This window comes from Mobula hypostoma, chromosome 3 (assembly GCF_963921235.1).
Source record: "Mobula hypostoma chromosome 3, sMobHyp1.1, whole genome shotgun sequence".
In the NCBI taxonomy this organism is placed as follows: Eukaryota; Metazoa; Chordata; class Chondrichthyes; order Myliobatiformes; family Myliobatidae; genus Mobula; species Mobula hypostoma.
In genome coordinates this window covers 229287291-229311886 of record NC_086099.1, presented here as the reverse complement: position 1 = coordinate 229311886, position 24596 = coordinate 229287291, and the positions used below count along the sequence as shown (strand labels likewise).

Genomic DNA, 24596 nt, shown 5'->3' with positions numbered 1-24596 from the left:
ACAATCTACCTCATTATGATTGTGCACCTTATTGTCTGTGTTTTCCCTGTACAGTGCTTATAAAAAAAAATTTCAATCCCCCCTGACATTTTCATGTTTTATTGTTTTAATTAATTAATTTACTCGCAATTAATTAAAGAAGAAAACGCTAGACAAAAATTTACAATTGAAGTAAGGAATCGGTTTCAAAGTCTAGAAATAGGATCTGTTGAAGATGATAGCAATCATGTAGAAATGAAGTTTAACTCTCTGAAGGATGCCTTGGTAGAATCAGCTAAGTCAGTGATTCCTAAAAAAGAAAAAAAGGACAAAGAATAAATGGGTGATAGATGAAATCAAAAATCTAATGGAAGAAAGGAGACAGAAGAAAGCAAATCCTATAGAATACAAGTCCTTAGATAAAAAAAGTTAAAAGCTTATGTCAAAAAGCCAAAGAAGAATGGTTAAACCAGGAATTAAGAAAAACATTGAAGGTCCAAGTATTTTAAAATCTGAGGTTTGTAATGCAATAAATAAGATGATGAAAGGAAAGGCAGCAGGTCCTCATGAATTAGTAATAGAAAAAATTATTGCCCTTGAAGATTATGAAATTGAAAAACTTACTGATTTAATCAATGACATTTATGAGACTGGAATAATACCAGAAGAGATAAAAAAAAATCAGTATTTATCACTCTTCCTAAGAGAACTGGAGCAATAGAATGTGATTTACATAGGACCATAAGTTTAACGAGTCATGTCACTAAGATACTTCTAAGAATTTTGATGACAAGAGCTAAAAGTAAGATGCAAGCTGAAATAGGTAAAGAACAATGTGGTTTTGTGAAAGATAAAGGTACAAGAAACGCGATATTGATGTCAAGGATACTATCAGAACGAGCTATTCAGGTGCAAAAAGATTTGTTTGTCTTATCAACTACACAAAAGCATTTGATAAAGTGAAGCACAATAAGTTATTTGAAATATTACAGGAAACTCTAGATCTAGATTCAAAAGACCTCCGCCTAATCAGAAATCTGTACTGGGAACAAACTGCCACTGTAAGAATAGACGGAGAAGTGAGTCAGTTTATGAAAATCAAAAGAGGTGTCAGACAAGGGTGTGTTTTCTCCCCTGATTTGTTTAATGTGTACAGTGAAACAATAATACCAAAAAAAGAGACATCTTGGGAATCAAATTTGGCAGTGAAAACATCAACAACTTCAGAAATGCAGATAACACTGTGTTATTTGCAAGTATGGAGGAAGAACGACAAAACTTAATTGATATAGTTGTTGAAGTGCAAAAATGGGTCTATCTATCAATTGCAAAAAGACAGAATGTATGGTAATATCCAAAAAGAAGCAGAATCCTATCTGCAGGCTGAAAATAAATGGGGAAGACATAAAACAAGTACAGAACTTTTGCTACTTAGGAAACTGGGTGACATCAGATGGCAGGTGCGACATGGACATCAAAAGAAGAATAGGAATGGCAAAAGACACCTTTACGGGAATGAAGAGTATACTGACCAACACTAAACTAGGCATGACAACCAGCCTCAGAGCACTGAAATGTTATGTTTATCCAGTTATGTTATATGGAAACAGGAGTGTGAGGGCCATGGCAGTCAAAGCTCAATGTGGGCACGGCACCTGATGATGATGATGATGATAATTGTTTTACAACATTGAATCATGGTGGATTTAATTTGGCTCTGTTGACACTGATCAACGAAAAAGTCTCTTCATGTCAAAGTGAAAACAAATTTCTACAAATTGGTCTAAATTTATTACAGTATTTTGTGTTTAATAACTGAATGCATAACTACTCATCCCTTTCAAGTCAGTATTTAGTAGATGCACCTTTGGCATTAATTACAGATTTGAGTCTGTGTGGATAGGTTTCTACCAGCTTTGCACATCTGGGCACTGCAATTTTCCCCCATTCTTCTTTATAAAACTGCTCAAGTTCTATCAGATTTCATGAGGATCATGAGTGAACAGCCTTTTCCAAGTTCAGCCACAAATTTTCAATTGGATTGAGGATTAGACTCTGACGTGGCCACTCAAGGATATTAACTTCGTTATTTTTAAGTCATTCTTGTGTAGCTTTGGCTTTATGCTTGGGGTCATTGTCTTTCTGGAAAACAAATCTTCTTCCAGGTCTCAGTTCTCTTGCAGACTGCATTAGGTTTTCCTTCAGGATTTGCCTGTATTTTGCTGCATTCATTTTACCCTCTAACTTCACAAGCCTTCCAGGGCCTGCTGCAGTGAAGCATCCCCACAGCATGATGCAGCTATCACCATGCTTCACAGTAGAGATGGTGTATTTTTGATGATCATAGAAACCTCCAGCATATAACAACCACACCTCTCACTTCTGACGTTCCCCTTGTACCTACTTCCAAGCACCTTAAATCTATGCCCCCTCATGTTAGCCATTTCAGGCCTGGGAAAAAGCCTCTGGCTATCCACATGATCAATTCCTCTCATCATCTTATACACGTCTATCAGGTCACTTCTCAACCTCCGTCATTCCAAGGAGAAAAGGCCAAGTTCACTCAACCTATTCTTATAAGACATGCTCCTAATCCAGGCAACATCTTTGTAAATCTCTTCTGTACTCTTTCCATAGTATCCACATCCTTCCTGTAGTGAGGTGATCAGAATTGAACATAGTACTCCAAGTGGGGACTAACTAAGATCTTATATAGCTATAACATTCGCTCACAGCTCTTGAACTCAATCCCACGACTGATGAAGGCCAATGCACTGTATGCTGCCTTTACCACACAGTCAACCTGCGCAGCAGCTTTGAATGTCCTATGGACACGGACCCCAAGATCCCTCTGATCCTCCACACTGCCAAGGGTCTTACCATTAATATTATATTCTGTCTTCAAATTTGACCTACCAAAATGAACCACTTCACACTTAATCTGGGTTAAACGCCATCTGCCACTTCTCAGCTCAGTTCTGCATCCTATCAATCTCCCAGTGTAACCTTTGACAACCCCCCCCCAGACTATCCACAACACCCCCAACCTTTGTGTCATCACTAAACCCACTAACCCACCCTTCTAATGTCCTCATCCAGGTCATGTGATAGGCGGCGTTTGGCTTACGCCAAACATAGCATTTAGTCTGATGGCCAAAAAGCTCAATTTTGGTTTCTTCAGACCATAGACCATTCTTCCAGCTGACTTCAGAGAGGTTCCATCTCAGTTTATTTTCCCCCAAAAGTGACTTCCTCTTTGCCACTCTCCCATGAAGCACCCAGGCAACAATTGTTGTATGCACAGTCTCTCCCATCTCAGCCACTGAAGCTGGTAACTCCTCCAGAGTTGTCACAGGTCTCTTGGTGGCCTTGGTTGCAGTGACGGAATGGATGGTATACAAAGCAGGGTCTGTACTCTACTTTGGTACGTGCGGACAGCTCATCAGGGAGAAGGAAAACTCTAATCTGAAACCTCCACTGCCTGGCGGCTTTACCCATCCATAGAGACACCTCCGAGGCAAACTGGAGCTGTCGTCCCCCAGGGTGGTTGGCAACCCAGGCGACGTCGTTGGAAGCAATCTGTATCCGTCCCTGCCGTTCTTTGGACTTATTATCGCGTGGAGAGGGAAAGCCCGCTGCATGCTCCCCATATTGGACTGCTTAGGTATACAACGCATTTATTTCATTGCGAGAAACCCCGTGGATTTGTCCTTCCGGCTCAGCATTCCCCGACTCGAACCCCAACTATACACGGGACAATTTACAATGACCAATGAACCTACTATCCGGTACGCTTTTGGACTGTGGGAGGTAACCAGGACACCGGGTGAAAACCAACGCATTCCACGGAGAAGGGTTACAGATGACGAAGGGTTTGAACTCCGAAGCCTGTCGCGCTCGCCATTACAGTACCGTGGTGTCCCAGACAGCTACAGCGTAACATCCATGGCGACCCCGATCAACGGGGGGCCTCGGTAATTATGACACCAAGCAACCGATTTAGCAATTTACATACCAACCGAATCTCGCTACCGCTGCTGAGCTCAGCTCATTCCCACACCCGTCCCCCACCTAGGTCCCTCCCAGCCCCCTGGCCCCTGCTCAGATCAGGAGCGGGAGACCGTCCAGCCTGCCCCAGACACTGGCGACGTGAGACGTACCGCGGACACTTCTCTGGCTCTGGCCGGGAGCTCGATCCTCGGGAAGGCGTAAATGCCGCTGTGGATGGGGGCACAGTGCATTCCCGGGACGCGGTTCAGCATTTCTTCCGTCAGCTGGGATTTAGCGGCCAACTTCCCCACAGACTCCTGCTTCTCCTTTCAAAGTTAAATGTGGAAAGTCCTGCGAATAACTCAGTGAGCCATCATAACACTTCATTTCATTTTCAACATTCCCCTTCGCATTCCAACCGTCTGATCCATCTACCTTAACATCCCACCAAATACATCACTCAGTTTAAATATCCACCTTAATCTAAAACCTCGCCCTCACTGATCCATACACCTTAACATCCCACCTTTTCAGTTCATTTTAATTTAGCAATTCACCTGAAAATTCCACCAGCAATCAGCATAAAGTTCATTGTCACTGACATATGTAACATTATTTTTTTGCTTTGTGACAGTAGTACGGTTTGAAACTACAAAATTACAAACAAAAAACTGGTGGGGAAATGAACACTGTGGTGGTACTGGCGGCGGGAGCGCCGAGGGGGCATTCCGCTCAGTAATGTGATGGCGAAGGGGAAGAGGCGGTTCCTGAACTGGTGAGCGTGGGGTTTCGGGCTCCTGAGTCTGGTAACGAGAAGCGTTCCATGCTCCGATCCCTCCTTTACAACAAATCCACCTTAACATTTCATTATAACACCGGAACTCTGCAATTCGTAGGATTTAACAGCAGTCTAACTTCACGGAGTGACACAGCACATTAACTCTATTGCCCATTGATTTACTTGTTTAGCGAAAGAGTGCGAATTTACACCGAGCACCTACGCTCCATTCCTCCAGCATTGTGTGTGTGTGTGTGTGTGTGTGTGTGTGTGTGTGTGTGTGTGTGTGTGTGAGACAGAGAGAGAGAGAGAGAGACAGACAGAGACAGACACGCACCACCCAGCGACCCACATATTCAGTCCTCGCCTATGTGTGAGTGAGGGCCTCCGTCAGTCAGAGCTGACCAGGGATGTTGTGTCCCAGCTGTCTATGTGATACACAAGCCTGGGCAGTACGATACGGAGAGCAAGCCGTTGCTCATGCAGCTGGTTCCCCCTCTCCACGCAGCTGATGAACCCCAAAAAATGGGCAAAGACCGATATAGTTTGGTACCATCAGACCATAAGATATAGGAACAGAAGCAGGCCATTCGGCCCATCGAGTCTGTTCTGCCATTCAATCATGGGCTGATCCAATTCTTCCAGTCAACCCCACTCATGGCAACAAATTCCATAGATTTACCATCCTCTGACTAAAGTAATTTCTCTCATCTCTGTTCTAAATGAACGTCCTTCAATCCTGAAGTCGTGCCCTCTTGTCCTAGAATCCCTTACCATGGGAAATAACTTTGCCATATCTAATCTGTTCAGTCCTTTCAACATTCGGGATGTTTCTATGAGATCCCCCCCCCCCCCCATTTTCCTGAACTCCAGGGAATACAGCCCAAGAGCTGCCAGACGTTCCTCATACGGTAACCCTTTCATTCCTGGAATCATTCTCATGAATTTTCTCTGAACCCTCTCCAATGTCAGTATATCCTTTCTAAAATAATAAGCCCAAAACTGCATACAATGCTACAAGTGTGGTCTTACGAGTGCCTTATGGAGCCTCAACATCACATCCCTGCTCTTATATTCTATACCCCTAGAAATTAATGCTAACATTGCATTCAACTTCTTCACAATGGACTCAACCTGGAGGTTAACCTTCAGGGTATCTAGCACAAGGACTTCCAAGTTCCTTTGCATCTCTGCATTTTGAATTCTCTCTCCATCTAAATAATACTCTGCCCATTTATTTCTTCCACCAAAGTGCATGACCATACACTTTCCAACATTGTATTTCATTTGCCACTTCTTTGCTCATTCCCCTAAACTATCGAAGTCTCTCTGCAGGCTCTCTGTTTCCTCAACACTACCCACTCCTCCACCTATCTTTGTATCACCGGCAAATGTAGCCACAAATCAATAAATCCCACAGTCCAAATCATTGACATACATCGTAAAAAGCAGTGGTCCAAACACCGGACCCTGTGGAAATCCACTGGTAACCAGCTGCCACCCAGAATAGGATCCCTTTATTCCCACTCCCTGTTTTCTGCCGACCTGCTAATGCTCCACGCACACTAATAACTTGCCTGTAATTCCATGGGCTCTTATCTTGCTAAGCAGCCTCATGTGCAGCACCTTGTCAAAGGCCTTCTGAAAATCCAAGTACACCATGTCTACTGCATCTCCTTTGTCTATCCTGCTTGTAATTTCCTCAAAAAAATTGCAGTAGTATAGTCAGGCAGGATTTTCCTTTCAGGAAACCATTCTGGCTTTGGCCTGTCTTGTCATATGCCTCCAGGTATTCCGTAATCTCATCCCTAACTATCAATTCCAACAACTCCTGTCAGTAGAAACAGTTCTGTTGGGTTTAGTAGCTAAGCCACACGTGAAGGCCAGGACCTGGACTTGGTTGTCAGAGACTATTTGAGGCACACACCATTGGGAGCATGTAATAGGTAGTGAGAGTTTGTCCCCATTACCATCTCCGGCTGTAACAACCTTAAGGATCCCTAGCCTAACCACAGGAAAATTTACAATCACCAATTGACCTACTAACTGGTATGTCTTTGGACTGTGGGAGGAAACCAGAGCACCCGGAGGAAACCCACGCAGTCACGGGGTGCATACTGGCATGCATTTACAGTGTAAAGAGCTTTATAAACAGTGGTCAAGGTGTTGGGCAGTGAATGAGGTGATAGTTAGAGGTGGGTGCGGTGGGCAGCTAAGTAGAATGGTTGATCAGATTAACTGCCTGTGGGAAGAAACCTTTATGATGGCATGAGTCTTTGTTTTAATATCCCGAAAACACATTTTGAAAGGGAGATTTAGGAAAAGACAGTTTGCTGGGTTGTAATGTCTGCAATAATTTTTCCTGCCTGCTTATTTATCCTGCACACATATAGGCAGAAGCGAGTAGTTTAGTAAGGAGTTTGATCATGAGTTGAGTTAGTTTGGCTGAATGTGGTGGGCCAGTGGCCTAACCCTGTGCTGCACTCTTCCCAGTTTCATATATGGACTCTTCTCTCTCTTGGATTGTCGGACTCACAGCCTGGAAGAGCGGGTACGAGGGGTCTCCAGGATCAGGTGGGTTGGTGGCCACCTCCATGGCGATCTGTGCCGGCAGTGAGCACGTGACAAATGTGGCCACCATGCTTCTGAAGTGAGACAGCACAGTGGGGTCCACATTCAGCACCTCCATGTAACAGCCCCGCACACCAGACCTGTCAGCGGCAGAGAGAGGGGGAAGCTGATTAACATCACACCTTATCCCTGATCAAAGCACATCACAATATGATAGAGTGGTGAACAAGTCACATGACATGCATGCCTTTCTGAGTCAAAGGAATGAGGTCCAAAGTCAGGAAATTATGTTGCAGCTTTAAAACCTCTGATAGGCCGTAGCTAGAGTATTGCATGTTGTTCTGGTCACTCTGTGATGGAAAGGATGTTGACACTTTGGAGAGGTTCACCAGGATGCTACCTGCAGTAGAGGGCATGTGCTATACCGAGAGCTTGGACAAACTCGGGTCGTTTTCACTGGAGGCTGAGGGAATATCTGATGGAGGTGTATATGACTATGAGAAGCATAGAGAGAATGGACAGACAGTATCTTCTCCCCAGGGCTGAAATGACTCAGGCCAGAGGGCATGCATTGAAGGTCCGGAGGTTTCAGAGAAGGAGATGTGCAGGGCAAGTCTGTTTACACAGATTGGTGAGTTTCTGGGGTGGCGTTGGACACAGGTACATCAGGGATTTCTAAACGGCATTAGACAGGCACAAGAACATGAGGAAAATGGAAAAAAGGCATGGGCAGTGTGCAGGTAGAAGAGATGATTAGCCATTTCATTCCTGATTTAAATGGTTAGGTACAAAGTGGTCAGCTGAACAGACGGCTCCTGTCCTGTACTGGGTGAAGATCTATTATCTCCCATAAGCCCGGGCCAACATCACAGTCAGGTTTATATATATCTGCACAAGTCCATGAGGGTACTGGTGCAATGAAAAAACTTATATGCAGCAGCATTAGAGGAACAGAGCGTCAGATAATCAGCATCATCACAGGAACAGAGCATCAGATAATTAGCTTCACGGGCACAGAGTGTCAGATAAACAGCATCACGGACAGAGCATCAGATAATCATCATTACAGCAACACACATCAAAGTTGCTGGTGAACGCAGCAGGCCAGGCAGCATCTCTAGGAAGAGGTACAGTCGACGTTTCAGGCCGAGACCCTTCGTCAGGACTAACTGAAGGAAGAGTGAGTAAGGGATTTGAAAGTTGGAGGGGGAGGGGGAGATCCAAAATGATAGGAGAAGACAGGAGAGGGAGGGATGGAGCCAAGAGCTGGACAGGTGATTGGCAAAAGGTGATTGACAGGAGGTCCGGGGAGAAAGACAAGTGGGGGGGAACCAGAGGATGGGCAAGGGGTATATTCAGCGGGACAGAGGGAGAAAAAGGAGAGTGAGAGAAAGAATGTGTGTATAAAAATAAATAACGGATGGGATACGAGGGGGAGGTGGGGCATTAGCGGAAGTTAGAGAAGTCGATGTTCATGCCATCAGGTTGGAGGCTACCCAGACGGAATATAAGGTGTTGTTCCTCCAACCTGAATGTGGCTTCATCTTTACAGTAGAGGAGGCCATGGATAGACATGTCAGAGTGGGAATGGGATGTGAAATTAAAATGTGTGTCCACTGGGAGATCTTGCTTTCTCTGGCGGACAGAGCGTAGGTGTCCCAGTCTGCGTCGGATCTCGCCAATATATAGAAGGCCACATCGGGAGCACTAGACGCAGTACATCACCCCAGCCGACTCACAGGTGAAGTGTCGCCTCACCAGGAAGGACTGTCTGGGGCCCTGAATGGTGGTAAGGAAGGAAGTGTAAGGGCATGTGTAGCACTTGTTCCGCTTACAAGGATAAGTGCCAGGAGGGAGATCAGTGGGGAGGGATGGGGGGGACGAATGGACAAGGGAGTCGCGTAGGGAGCGATCCCTGCGGAATGCAGAGGGGGGGGAGGGAAAGATGTGCTTAGTGGTGGGATCCCGTTGGAGGTGGCGGAAGTTACGGAGAATAATATGTTGGACCAGGAGGCTGGTGGGGTGGTAGGTGAGGACCAGGGGAACCCTATTCCTAGTGGGGTGGCGGGAGGATGGAGTGAGAGCAGATGTACGTGAAATGGGGGAGATGCGTTTAAGGGCAGAGTTGATAGTGGAGGAAGGGAAGCCCCTTTCTTTAAAAAAGGAGGACATCTCCCTCGTCCTGGAATGAAAAGCCTCATCCTGAGAGCAGATGCGGCGGAGACGGAGGAATTGCGAGAAGGGGATGGCGTTTTTGCAAGAGACAGGGTGAGAAGAGGAATAGTCCAGATAGCTGTGAGAGTCAGTAGGCTTATAGTAGACATCAGTGGATAAGCTGTCTCCAGAGACAGAGACAGAAAGATCTAGAAAGGGAAGGGAGGTGTCAGAAATGGACTAGGTAAACTTGAGGGCAGGGTGAAAGTTGGAGGCAAAGTTAATAAAGTCAACGAGCTCTGCATGCGTGCAGGAAGCAGCGCCAATGCAGTCGTCGATGTAGCGAAGGAAAAGTGGGGGACAGATACCAGAATAGGTTTGGAACATAGATTGCTCCACAAAGCCAACAAAAAGGCAGGCATAGCTAGGACCCATACGGGTGCCCATAGCTACACCTTTAGTTTGGAGGAAGTGGGAGGAGCCAAAGGAGAAATTATTAAGAGTAAGGACTAATTCCGCTAGACAGAGCAGAGTGGTGGTAGAGGGGAACTGATTAGGTCTGGAATCCAAAAAGAAGCGGAGAGCTTTGAGACCTTCCTGATGGGGGATGGAAGTATATAGGGACTGGACATCCATGGAGAAAATAAAGCGGTTGGGGCCAGGGAACTTAAAATCATCGAAAAGTTTAAGAGCGTGAGAAGTGTCACGAACATAGGTCGGAAGGGATTGAACAAGGGGTGATAAAACCGTGTTGAGGTATGCAGAAACGAGTTCGGTGGGGCAGGAGCAAGCTGAGACAATAGGTCGGCCAGGACAGGCAGGTTTGTGGATCTTGGGTAGGAGGTAGAAACGGGAAGTGCGGGGTGTGGGAACTATAAGGTTGGTAGCAGTGGATGGGAGATCCCCTGAGTGGGTGAAGTTAGCGATGGTGTGGGAGACAATGGCCTGGTGCTCCTTAGTGGGGTCACGATCGAGGGGTAAATAAGAGGAGGTATCCGCGAGTTGTCGCTGTGCCTCGGCAAGGTAGAGGTCAGTACGCCAGACTACAACAGCACCCCCCTTATCAGCGGGTTTAATAATAAGGTTAGGATTAGTGCGGAGGGAGTGGAGAGCAGAGCGTTCTGAAGGAGTGAGGTTGGAAGGGGGACAAGGTGCGGTAAAGTCGAGACGGTTGATGTCCCGTCGGCAGTTGGCGATAAAGAGATCCAGAGCAGGCAGAAGACCAGAGCGGGGTGTCCATGAAGAAGAGGAGGGTGGAACACGGGAGAAGGGGTCATCGGTGGGGGTGGAAGAGTCCTTGCCAAAGAAGTAGGCTCGGAGACGGAGACGGCGGAAGAAGGGTTCCGCACAGACACAGAGCGTCAGATAACCATCATCACAGACAGCAGGTAACAAGCATTTACAAGAAAAATGCTGATAAATTCAAAATTATGCACAAATTGAAGGAAACTTACTATGAGTAGAAGAAAGAAAAACAAAATCAATTTGCCTGGGAAATGGTCACAGTGTTGTTATTCTCAGTTGGTGATTCGGTTTGTGTTGTTTGATTCAAGAACTGGATGGTCGAAGGAACTACCGGGTCATCTGGCTTCAGTACCTCCTGCCCCCAGTGGAGCTCTGTACCTGGTGGTGTGGGACGTCCCGTCTCAGTACCTCCTGTCCCACTTGAGCACAGGACCCGATGGTGCGGGATGTCTGGTCTTATAGAAACATAGAAAAACCTACAGCACAATACAGGCCCTTTGGCCCACAATGCTGTGCCAGATATGTGTTTACTTCAGAAATTACCTCAGGTTACCCATAGCCCTCTATCTTACTAAGCTACACGTACATATCCAGGAGTCTCTTAAAAGACACTATTATACCTGGCAACCACCACCGTCGCCAGCAGCCCATTCCACACACTCACCACTCCCTGCGTAAAAAGCTTACCCCTGACATCTCCTCTGTACCTACTTCCAAGCACCCTAAAACTGTGCCCCCTCGTGTTAACCATTTCAGCCCTGGGAAAAAGCCTCTGACGATCCACACGATCAATGCCTCTCATCATCTTAAACACCTCTATCAGGTCACCTCTCATCCTCTGTCGCTCCAAGGAGAAAAGGCCAAGTTCACTCAACCTATTCTCATAAGGCATGCTCCCCAATCCAGGCAACGTCCTTGTAAATCTCCTCTGCACCTTTTCTATGGCTTCCACATCCTTCCTGTAGTGAGGTGACCAGAACTGAGCACAGTACTCCAAGTGGGGTCTGACCAGGGTCCTATATAGCTGCAACATTACCTCTCAGCTCTTGAACTCAATCCCATGGTTATTTCTTCAGCCATTTGAACAGGGCATGACTGCACAAGCGCGTGGACGTCTGCAGTGAAACAAGTGAGCACAGTTTAAAAAGAAGACAGATTTAAACAGCGGGCATTGGTGTAGAGAGAGACAGAGTAGGAAGGCTTTGGCTCAGTGGGGCTTAGGTAATAAAGGGTCAAGGCGAGATAAGTTATCTGTGTAGAATACAGACAGAAAGTACGTGTGTGAGGCCGGTTTTCTGTGCTTGGTGTCAGATGTGGGAAGTCCAGGAGACACCCAACCTCCCAGACGGCTACATCTGCACCAGGTGCGTCGAGCTGCAGCTTCTTAGGGACCGGGTTAGGGAACTGGAGATGCAGCTCGATGACTTTCGTCTGGTCAGAGACAGTGAGGAGGTGATAGAGAGGAGCTGTAGGCAGGTAGTCACACCAGGGTCTGGGGAGACAGATAAGTGGGTAACAGTCAGGAGAGAGAAGGGCAGGAGTCAGAAACTAAAGAGTACCCCTGTGGCTGTCCCCCTTAACAATAAGTACTCCTGCTTGAGTACAGTTGGGGGGGAGGTGGTCTACCTGGGGGAAGCAACAGTGGCCGTGCCTCTGGCACAGAGTCTGGCCCTGTGGCTCAGAAGGGTAGGGAAAGGAAGAGGATGGCGGCAGTGATAAGACACTCCATAGTTAGGCGGTCAGACAGGTGATTCTGTGGATGCAGGAAAGAAACACAGATGGTAGTTTGCCTCCCAGGTGCCGGGGTCTGGGATGTTTCTGATCATGTCCACGATATCTTGAAGGAGGAAGGAGAACAGCCGGATGTCGTGGTACATATTAGTACCAATGACGTAGGTAGGAAATGGGAAGAGGTCCAAGCAGACTACAGGGAGTTAGAAAGGGAGTTGAGAAGCAAGACCACAAAGTTAGTCATCTCAGGATTACTGCCTGTGCCACGTGACAGTGAGTATAGGAATAAAATGAGGTGGAGGATAAATGTGTGGCTGAGGGATTGGATCAGGGGACAAGGATTCAGATTTCTGGATCATTGGGACCTCTTTTGGGGCAGATGTGGCCTGTACAAAAAGGACGGGTTGCACTTGAATCCCAGGGGGACCAATATCCTGGCGGGGAGGTTTGTAAAGGCTATTGGGGAGAGTTTAAACTAGAATTGCTGGAGGGTGGGAACCAAACTGATGTGACGGAGGAAAGGGAGGTTGGCTCACAAATAGAGAAAGCTTGGAGACAGTGCGAAAGGGAGGATCGGCAGGTGATAGAGAAGGGATGCACTCAGTGCGATGGTTTGAGATGTGTCCATTTTAATGCGAGTAGTATTATGAATAAAGCGGATGAGCTTAGAGCGTGGATCAGTACTTGGAGCTATGATGTTGTGGCCATTACAGAAACTTGGATGGTGCAGGAGCAGGAATGGCTAATTCAAGTGCCAGGCTTTAGATGTTTCAGAAAGGACAGAGAGGGAGGCAAAAGAGGTGGGGGCATGGCACTGTTGATCAAGGATAGTGTCACGGCTGCAGAAAATGACTAAGTCATGGAAGGGTTGTCTACAGAGTCTCTGTGGGTGGAAGTTAGAAACAGGAGGGGTCAATAACTCGACTTGGTATTTTTTATAGACCACCCAATAGTAACAGGGACATCAAGGAGCAGATAGGGAGCCAGATTCTGCAAAGGTGTAATAATAACAGGGTTTAAACGCAAACAACAGGAATTCTGCAGATGCTGGAAATTCAAGCAACACACATCAAAGTTGCTGGTGAACGCAGCAGGCCAAGCAGCATCTATAGGAAGAGGTACAGTCGACGTTTCAGGCCGAGACCCTTCGTCAGGACTAACTGAAGGAAGAGTGAGTAAGGGATTTGAAAGCTGGAGGGGGAGGGGGAGATGCAAAATGATAGGAGAAGACAGGAGGGGGAGGGATAGAGCCAAGAGCTGGACAGGTGATAGGCAAAAGGGGATACGAGAGGATCATGGGACAGGAGGTCCTGGAAGAAAGACGGGGGGGGGGGTGACCCAGAGGATGGGCAAGAGGTATATTCAGAGGGACAGAGGGAGAAAAAGGAGAGTGAGAGAAAGAATGTGTGCATAAAAATGAGTAACAGATGGGGTACGAGGGGGAGGTGGGGCCTAGCGGAAGTTAGAGAAGTCAATGTTCATGCCATCAGGTTAGAGGCTACCCAGACGGAATATAAGGTGTTGTTCCTCCAACCTGAGTGTGGCTTCATCTTTACAGTAGAGGAGGCCGTGGATAGACATGTCAGAATGGGAATGGGATGTGGAATTAAAATGTGTGGCCACTGGGAGATCCTGCTTTCTCTGGCGGACAGAGCGTAGATGTTCAGCAAAGCGGTCTCCCAGTCTGCGTCGGGTCTCACCAATATATAAAAGGCCACATCGGGAGCACCGGACGCAGTATATCACCCCAGTCGACTCACAGGTGAAGTGATGCCTCACCTGGAAGGACTGTTTGGGGCCCTGAATGGTGGTAAGGGAGGAAGTGTAAGGGCATGTGTAGCACTTGTTCCGCTTACACGGATAAGTGCCAGGAGGGAGATCAGTGGGGAGGGATGGGGGGGACGAATGGACAAGGGAGTTGTGTAGGGAGCGATCCCTGCGGAATGCAGAGAGAGGGGGGGAGGGAAAGATGTGCTTAGTGGTGGGATCCCGTTGGAGGTGGCGGAAGTTACGGAGAATAATATGTTGGACCCGGAGGCTGGTGGGGTGGTAGATGAGGACCAGGGGAACCCTATTCCTAGTGGGGTGGTGGGAGGATGGAGTGAGAGCAGATGTACGTGAAATGGGGGAGATGCGTTTAAGAGCAGAGTTGATAGTGGAGGAAGGGAAGCCCCTTTCTTTAAAAAATGAAGACATCTCCCTCGTCCTAGAATGAAAAGCCTCATCCTGAGAGCAGATGCAGCGGAGATGGAGGAATTGCGAGAAGGGAATGGCGTTTTTGCAAGAGACAGGGTGAGAAGAGGAATAGTCCAGATAGCTGTGAGAGTCAGTAGGCTTATAGTAGACATCAGTGGATAAGCTGTCTCCAGAGACAGAGACAGAAAGATCTAGAAAGGGGAGGGAGGTGTCGGAAATGGACCAGGTAAACTTGAGGGCAGGCTGAAAGTTGGAGGCAAAGTTAATAATAGCAGGGTTGTTGTGATGGGAGATTTTAATTTCCCAAATATTGATTGGCATCTCCCTAAAGTGAAGGGTTTAGATGGGGTGGAGTTTGTTAGGTGTGTTCAGGAAGGTTCCTTGACACAATATGTAGATAACCCTACAAGAGGAGAGGTTGTACTTGATCTAGTATTGGGAAATGAACCTGGTCAGGTGTCAGGTCTCTCAGTGGGAGAGGATTTTGGAGATAGTGATCACAATTCTATCTCCTTTACCATAGCATTGGAGAGGGGTAGGAACAGACAAGTTAGGGAAATGTTTAATTGGAGTAAGGGGAAATATGAGGCTATCAGGCAGGAACTTGGAAGCCCAAACTGGAAACAGTTGTTCTCAGGGAAACATACGGAAGAAATGTGGCAAATGTTCAGGGGATACTTGCATGGGGTTCTGCATTGGTATGTTCAAATGAGACAGGGAAAGAATGGTAGGGTACAGGAACCGTGGTGCAAATCCAGACAAGAAGAGAAGAAGAGCTTATGAACCGTTCAAAAAACTAGGTAATGACAGAGATCTAGAAGATTATACTGCTAGCAGGAATGAGCTTGAGATTGAAATTAGGAGAGCCAGAAGGGACCATGAGAAGGCCTTGGCGAGCAGGATTAAGGAAACCCCAAGGCATTCTACAAGTATGTGAAGAGCAAGAGCATAAGATGTGAGAGAACAGGACCTATCAAGTGTGACAGTGGAAAAGTGTTAATGGAACCGGAGGAGATAGCAGAGGTACTTAATGAATAATTTGCTTCAGTACTCAGTATGGAAAAGGACCTTGGTGATTGTAGGGATGACTTACAGCAGACTGAAAAGCTTGAGCATATAGACATTAAGAAAGAGGATGTGCTGCAGCTTTTGGAAATCATCGAGTTGGATGTCACCAGGACAGGACGAGTTGTACCCCAGGCTACTGTGGGTAGTGATGGAGGAGAGTGTTGAGCCCATGCAAGGCTTATTGAGAAAGTAAGGAGGCATAGGATCCAAGAGGACCTTGGTTTGTGGATCCAGAACCGGCTTGCCCACAGAAGGAAAAGAGTGGTTGTCAACAGGTCATAGTCTACACTGAGGTCGGTGACCAGTAGTGTGTCTCAGTGACCTGATCTGGGACCCCTTCTCTTTGTGATTTTTATAAATGACCTGGATGAGGAGGTGGAGGGATGGGTTTGTAAATGACACAAAGGTTGGGGGTGTTGTGGATAGTGTGGAGGGCTGTCAGAGGTTACAGCGGGACATTGTTAGGATGCAAAACTGGGCTGAGAAGTGGCAGATGGAGTTCAACCCAGATAAGTGTGAGGTGGTTCATTTTGGTAGGTCAAATATGATGGCAGAATATAGTATTAATGGTAAGACTCTTGGCAGTGTGGAGGATCAGAGGGATCTTGGGGTTCGAGTCCATAGGGCACTCAAAGCTGCTATGCAGGTTGACTCTGTGGCTAAGAAGGCATACAGTGAATTGAACTTCATCAACCGAGGGATTGAGTTTAAGAGCCGAGAGGTAATGTTGCAGCTATATAGGACCCTGGTCAGACCACACTTGAAGTACTGTGCTCAGTTCTGGTCACCTCATTACAGGAATGGTGTGGATACTATAGAGAGAGTGCAGAGGAGATTTACAAGGATATTGCATGGATTGAGTGAACTCTGCCTTTTCTCCTTGGAGCGACAGAGGACGAGAGGTGACCTGACAGAGGTGTATAAGATGATGAGAGGCATTGATCGTTTGGACAGTCAGAGGCTCTTTTCCAGGGTTGAAATGGCTTGCATGAGAGGGCATAGTTTTAAGTTGCTTGGAAGTAGATGAGATGTCAGGGGTAAGTTTTTTACGCCGAGAGTGCTGGGTGCAAGGAATGGGCTGCCGGAAATGGTGGTGGAGGCGGAAACGATAGGGTCTCTTAAGAGGCTCCTGGATAGGTACATGGAGCTTAGAAAAATAGAGGGCAATGGGTAAACCTAGGTAGTTCTATGGTAAGAACATGTTCGACACAACTTTGTGGGCCAAAGGGTCTGTATTGTGCTGTTGGTTTTCTATGTTTCTTTGTTTCTATGTTTCTATGAAGGCCAATACACCGTATGCCTTCTTAACCACACTGTCAACCTGTGCAACAGCTTTGAGTGTCCTGAGGACTTGGACCCTAAGATCCCTCTGAACCTCCACACTGCCAAGAGTCTTACCATTAATACTATATTCTGCCATCATATTTGACCTACCAAAATGAACCACCTCACCTTTATCTGAGTTGAAATCCATCTGCCACTTCTCAGCCCAGTTTTGCATCCTATCAATGTCCCGCTATAACCTCTGACAGCCCTCTACACCATCCACAACACCTCAAACCTTTATGTCATCAGCAAATTTACTAACCCATCCCTCCACTTCCTCATCCAGGTCATTTATAAAAACCACAAAGAGTAAGGGTCCCAGAACAGATCCCTGAGGCACACCACTGGTCACCGACCTCCATGCAGAATATGACCTGTCTACAACCAGTCTTTGCCTTCTGTGGGCAAGCCAGTTCTGGATCCACAAAGCAATGTCCTCTTGGATCCCATGCCTCCTTACTTTCTCAATAAGCCTTGCATGGGGTACCTTATCAAATGCCTTGCTGAAATCCATATACACTACATCTACTACTCTACCTTCATCAATGTGCTTAGTCACATCCTCAAAAAGATCAATCAGGCACTTAAGGCACCACCTGCCTTTGACAAAGCCATGTTGACTATTCTTAATCATATTCTTAATCTCCAAATGTTCATATATCCTGTCTCTCAGGATCTCTTCCATCAATTTACCAACCACTGAAGTAACACTCACTGGTTTATAATTTCCTGGGCTATCTCTACCCCATTTCTTAAACAAAGGATTAATATCTGCAACCCTCCAATCCTCCAGAACCTCTCCCGTCCCTATTGATGATGTGAAGATCATTTCCAGAGGCTCAGCAATCTCCTCCCTCGCCTCCCACAGTAGCCTGGGGTACATTTCGTCCGGTCCCAGAGACTAATCTAACTTGATACTTTCCAAATGCTCCAGCAAATCCTCTTTCTTAATGTCTATATCCTCAAGCTTTTCAGTCCGCTGTAAGTCATTCCTGCAATCGCCAAGATCCTTTTCCATAGAGAATACTGAAGCAAAGTACTCATTAAGTACCTCTGCTACCTCCTCCAGTTCCATACACACTTTTCCACTGTCACGTTTGGTTGCTCCTATTCACTTACATCTTATTCTCTTGTTCTTCACATACTTGTAGAATGCCCTGGGGTTTTCCTTAATCCTGCTCACCAAGGCCTCCTCATGGCCCCTTCTGGCTCTCCTAATTTCATTCTTAAGCTCCTTCCTGCTAGCCTTATAATTTGCTAAAGATCTATCATTACCTAGTTTTTTGAACCTTCATAAGGTTTTCTTTTATTCTTGACGAGATTTTCAACTGCCTTTCTACACCACGGTTCCTGTACCCGACCATCCTTTCCCTGTCTCATTGGAACGTACCTCTGCAGAACCCCACAAAAATATCCCCCCAACATTTGCCACATTTCTGCTGTACATTTCCCTGAGAACATCTGTTCCCAATTTATGCTTTCAAGTTCCTGCCTGATAGCTTCATATTTCCCCTTATTCCAATTAAACACTTTCCTAACTTGTCTGTTCCTATCCCTCTCCAATGCTGTGGTAAAGGAAATAGAATTGTGATCACTATCTCCAAAATGCTCTCCCACTGAGAGATCTAACACCTGACCAGGTTCATTTCCCAATACCAGATCAAGTACAGTCTCTCCTCTTGTCGGCTTATCTACATATTGTATCAAGAAACCTTCCTGGACACACCTAACAAACTCCACCCCATCTAAACCCCTTGCTCTAGGGAGATGTCAATCAATATTTTGGAAATTAAAATCTCCCACCATGACAACCCTGTTATTACTGGTCTGTTCCAGAATCTGTCTCCCTATCTGCTCCTCGATGTCCCTGTACTATTGGGTGGTCTTATTGTAGAGTTATTGACCCTTCCTGTTTCTAACTTCCACCCACAGAGACTCCGTGGACAGTCCCTTGATGACTTCCTCCTTTTCTGCAGCCGTGACACTATCTCTGATCAACAGTGCCAAGCCCCCACCTCTTTTGCCTCCCTCCCTGTCCTTTCTGAAACATCTAAAGTCTGGCACTTGAAGTAGCCATTCTTGTCTGTGAGCCATCCAAATCTCTGTAATGGCCACAACATCATAGCACCAAGCACTGATCCACGCTCTAAGCTCATCCGCTTTGTTCATGATGCTTCTTGCTTTGAATTAGACACATCTCAAACCATCAGTCTGAGTGCATCCCTTGTCTGTCACCTGCCTATCCTCCCTCTCACAATGCCGACAAGCCTTCTCAATTTGTGAACTAACTTCCCCTTCCTCTGTCTCTTCAGTTCGGTTCCCACCCCTCCAGCAATTCTAGTTTAAACTCTCCCCAGTGGCCTTAGCAAAGCTCCCCGCCAGGATATTTGTCCCCCTGGGATTCAAGTGCAACCCATCCTTTTTGTACAGGTCACTCCTGCCCCAAAAGAGGTCCCAATGATCCAGAAATCTGAATCCCTGCCCCTGCTCCAATCCCTCAGCCACGCATTTATCCTCCACCTCATTGTATTCCTGTACTCACTGTCGCATGTCACAGGCATTAATCCTGAGATTACTACTTTTGAGGTCCTGCTTCTCAGCTTTTTTCCTAACTCCCTGTAGTCTGTTTTCAGGACCTCCTCTCATTTCCTATCTATGTCATTGGTACCAATATGTACCATGACCTCTGGCTGTTCACCTTCCCACTTCAGGATATCATGAACGCAATCAGAAACATCCTGGACCCTGGCACCTGGGAGGCAAACTACCATCCGAGTTTCTTTCCTGCGTCTACAGAATCGCCTGTCTGACCCCCTAACTATAGAGTTCTCTATCACTGCTGCCATCCTCTTCCTTTCCCTACCCTTCTGAGCCACAGGGCCAGACTCTGTGCCAAAGGCACGGCCACTGTTGCTTCCCCCAGGTAGGCTGTTCCCCCACCCAACAGTACTCAGACAGGAGTACTTATTGTTAAGGGGGACAGCCACTGAGCTACTCTCTAGTATCTGACTCTTGCCCTTCCCTCTCCTGACTATGACCCACTTACCTGCCTTCCATGACCCCGGTGTGACTACCCGCCTATAGCTCCTCTCTGTCACCTCCTCACTCTCCCTGACCAGACGAAGGTCATCGAGCTGCATCTCCAGTTCCCTAACCCGGTCCCTAAGGAGCTGCAGCTCGACACACCTGGCGCAGATGTGGCCGTCCAGGAGGCTGGGATTCTGCCGTACTTCCCACATCCGACACCCAGTACAGAACACCGGGCTCACAGGCATACTTCCTATTCTTCACAAATAACTTACTCGCCTCAACCCATTATTGCCGAAGCCCCGTTGACCAAAGTCCACCTACTCTGACACCCACTCCTCTGATCCCTGCTATATAAAGATGTCTTCTTTTTAAATCCTTCCCGCCCGTCTAACTCGCTGACGTCATGCGCTTGCGCAGTCATGCCTTGGTCAAACCGTCGAAGAAAAACTCTTCTTTTAAATCAGTACCTCCTGCCCCACTGGAGCACAGTACCTGGTGGTGTGGGACATCTGTCGTCTGTACCTGGTGGTGTGGGACGTTTATCGTCTGTACCTCCTGCCCCAATGGAGCTCAGTACCTGGTGGTGTGGGACGTCTGCCGTCTGTACCTGGTGGTGTGGGACGTCTGTCGTCTGTACCTCCTGCCCCAGTGGAGCTCAGTACCTGGTGGTGTGGGACGTCTGTCGTCTGTACCTGGTGGTGTGGGACGTTTATCGTCTGTACCTCCTGCCCCAATGGAGCTCAGTACCTGGTGGTGTGGGACGTCTGTTGTCTGTACCTGGTGGCGTGGGACGTTTATCGTCTGTACCTCCTGCCCCAGTGGAGCTCAGTATCTGGTGGTGTGGGACGTCTGCCGTCTGTACCTGGTGGTGTGGGACGTCTGTCGTCTGTACCTCCTGCCCCAGTGGAGTTGGAACTGGATTTTATTTGATTTAGAGAGATGGTGCGAAACAGGTCCTTACAACCCAATGATCCGTGCCACCCAACAGCCCACCTATTTAATCCTAGACTAATCCCAGGAGAATTGACGATGACCAATTAACTTTGGACTGTGGGAGGAAACCAGAGCATCCGAAGGTAACCCATGAGGTCGCTGGGAGAACGTACAGACTCGTGATGGAATTGAAACTCGATGCTTCGGGCTCTAAAAGCATTGTGCTAAACACAGTGCTGCTGTACAGCCGGTGGGTCATTGGTCTACAGTTAATGACCAGTAGGCCAGCCAGAGAGCTGGTCGCTGCCCCTGTAATACCCACTCCCAGCCAGTCCTTGCCCCTGTAGCACCCCCCCACCCAACCCCAGTGATCAGCTGTTCAGACCATGGTGCTCCAATGGACCTGAACCACCAGAGACACAGAACGTCACCAGTCTGGGGTTGGCCCACTACTCAGAGGTGCAGTGAGGCGTGTAGGAGGGGTCGGGGCAGCACAGAGCATGAGTGAGGACTGAAAAGGTACGGGGAGTAGTCGGGAATCGGATTGAGGGGTCCGGGCCGGACGGGTGGGGTTGGTCCAGGATGGGGGTTGGCGCATGGATCTTATCTTGGCTGTAACAACATGACCGTTCTCCTGGAATGGGGTGAAGCACATAGGCAGTGCTACCTACTCCCCAATGTGCCCCTTGGAGATAGAGTTAAAGGACATAAACTCCACCACACTGGAGAACTCGGGGCCCATCTCGTGCAGGACTCTCTTGAAGGATAGAAGCTGGAGGCTCCCACTGTACACGTCCCCTGGGTGGCCCTGCAGGTGAGAAACGCCAGAGAAAAAAAACTGAACATCAGTCGGCTCAGAGACAGGGACGAGAAAACAACAAAGGCCCTCTATGGAGGGTGAGCTGATCCCAGAATCTACAGATTATATTGAGTTGGGAAGTGTAGGGCTGTCCTGGGAGGAGTTTGGGTTTGGAAGTTTGGCTTAAGATGAATTGGGTTGTATAGGATATTGTTGAGAAGGGATGGGATGGAATCAGTTGTACTGGGATTGGTTTTGGTGGGATGTCATAGGTTGGATTGTGTTTGGCAGGTTTTGCTGGGATGCGATGAGTTGGGAGGGGATGTGATAGGAGGCATGAGTTGAATGGAATAGGATGGGTTGCATTTGGAAGGTTTTGTTGGGATGGGATGGGATGGGATGGGATGATATAGGGTGTGATAGGGTGGGATGAGATGAGATGGGATGGGATGATATAGGATGTGATAGGGTGGGATGAGATGAGATGGGATGGGATGATATAGGATGTGATAGGGTGGGATGAGATGAGATGGGATGGGATGATATAGGATGTGATAGGGTGGGGTGGATGAGATGGGATGAGTTGGGATGAGATGAGATGAGATGGGATGGGATGATATAGGATGTGATAGGGTGGGGTGGATGAGATGGGATGAGTTGGGATGAGATGAGATGAGATGGGATGGGATGATATAGGATGTGATAGGGTGGGATGAGATGAAATGGGATGGGATGATATAGGATGTGATAGGGTGGGATGAGATGAGATGGGATGGGATGATATAGGATGTGATAGGGTGGGATGAGATGAGATGGGATGGGATGATATAGGATGTGATAGGGTGGGTGGGATGAGATGGGATGAGTTGGGATGAGATGAGATGAGATGGGATGGGATGATATAGGATGTGATAGGGTGGGGTGGGATGAGTTGGGATGAGCTGGGATGGGATGGGATGATATAGGATGTGGTAGGGTGGGGTGGGATGAGATGAGATGGGATGAGATGGGATGGGATGATATAGGATGTGATAGGGTGGGGTGGGATGAGATGAGATGGGATGAGTTGGGATGAAATGGGATGTGATAGGAAGAGTTTGATTGAGAGTGACTTTCTGGGATGGGCCAGGTTCAATTGGGATGTGTTTTGTTCGGATGCGTTGGGATGGCCTCAGCTGAGACGCACTGGGATGGGCTGGGTGTATTGGTTTAAACTGGGCTGTACAATGCCTGACAAGTGGCCCAGGCCAAGGCACTTGCAGACAACCAATCACCACTTGCTCACCTCGTCAGCCAATAACAGGAGCCCCTCATCAGCGGCGAATCGGATTATCCGTTCCATGCAGGCTCTGTCCATCACGTGCCCTGTCAGCAAGCAATGGCAACAGGACTGAGGTGAATCGAGATGGTGAGATGAAGAGGAAGAATGAAGAACTGCGGAGGGCGGGCGGGACCGTTCCACGTGAGCGCAGAGTGGGGTGGATGAGCACAAATTGGGAAAGCAGCTCCTCACTCGGGACGGAGGGCAGCCCCTTCACCCAGTGGGTGGGTGGCAGATTTGATCACCGAATTCGCTCAGAGGGGGAAGGGGGGACTGTGTTAGTGCAGGAATATGGCACTGATTTTGGTTTGGTTACACTGAGTAGCAGGCTAGAAGGGCCAAGTGGCCACTCCCTGTCCGAGCAACCCTCCCCCCCCCCCCCACCTGAACCACGCGTGTCCTGGCCACTACCTGTGGGACTGCCCGGGTTGACGACATACAGCACCCGAGGACGGCAACTCACGCAACCTTCCTCCTGCACTCTCCTCAGCTCTTCGGACCACACCGTCCAGCCACTCTGCTCGTCCAGCTGGTAGGGCAGGGCTGCCCCACCCAACAGTGTAATGATGCGTCGGCAGGCCAGGCTGCTGGGCACTGGAACCAGAATGCCCGTCCTCTCGGAGTTGTACGTCGCCATCAGGAATTTCAAGATGAACTAGGAAGAGGGTGCACAGGGGTTACAGGGCGTCGTGCCAAACCAGAATCCAGTTCAGTATCATCGGCATTTGTCATAAATATGTTGTTCTGCTGAGCAGTACATTGCAATACATAATAAAAGAAACTATTACAATGTAGGAACTTGGTCCAGCTGGAAAAATGGGCTGAAAAATGGCAGATGGAGTTTAATACAGACAAGTGTGAGGTATTGCATGTTGGAAGGACAAACCAAGGTAGAATATACAGGGTTGATGGTAAGGCACTGAGGAGTGCAGTAGAACAGAGGGATCTGGGAATACAGATACAAAATCCCCTAAAGTGGCATCACAGGTAGATAGGGTCGTAAAGAGAGCTTTTGGTACATTGGCCTCTATTAATCAAAGTATTGAGTATAAGAGCTGGAATGTTATGATGAGGTTGTACAAGGCATTGATGAGGCCAAATCTGGAGTATTGTGTTCAGTTTTGGTCACCAACTTACAGGAAGGATATAAATAAGGTTGAAAGAGTGCAGAGAAGGTTTACAAGGTTGTTGCCGGGACTTGAGAAACTCAGTTACAGAGAAAGGTTGAATAGGTTAGGACTTTATTCCCCGGAGTGTAGAAGAATGAGGGGAGATTTGATAGAGGTATATAAAATTATGATGGGTATAGATAGAGTGAATGCAAGCAGGCTTTTTCCACTGAGGCAAGGGGAGAAAAAAACCAGAGGACATGGGTTAAGGGTGAGGGGGGAAAAGTTTAAAGGGAACATTAGGGGGGGCTTCTTCACACAGAGAGTGGTGGGAGTATGGAATGAGCTGCCAGATGAGGTGGTAAA

The 24596-nt window shown here is 47.6% G+C and overlaps 1 protein-coding gene across 1 annotated transcript in view; it reads right to left on the bottom strand.

Moving 5' to 3' along the window:
• The window catches only part of LOC134343688 (alanine aminotransferase 2-like), a 63500-nt gene that overhangs the window by 6000 nt on the left and 32904 nt on the right, over nucleotides 1-24596 (bottom strand). The window contains exons 5-9 of the mRNA XM_063042444.1: nucleotides 23533-23776; nucleotides 23086-23165; nucleotides 21673-21809; nucleotides 7284-7458; nucleotides 4140-4295 (exon numbers count right to left, since the gene is read on the bottom strand). Of these exons, the coding sequence (XP_062898514.1) occupies nucleotides 4140-4295; nucleotides 7284-7458; nucleotides 21673-21809; nucleotides 23086-23165; nucleotides 23533-23776 (792 nt within the window). The remainder of the gene's footprint in view (nucleotides 1-4139; nucleotides 4296-7283; nucleotides 7459-21672; nucleotides 21810-23085; nucleotides 23166-23532; nucleotides 23777-24596) is intronic.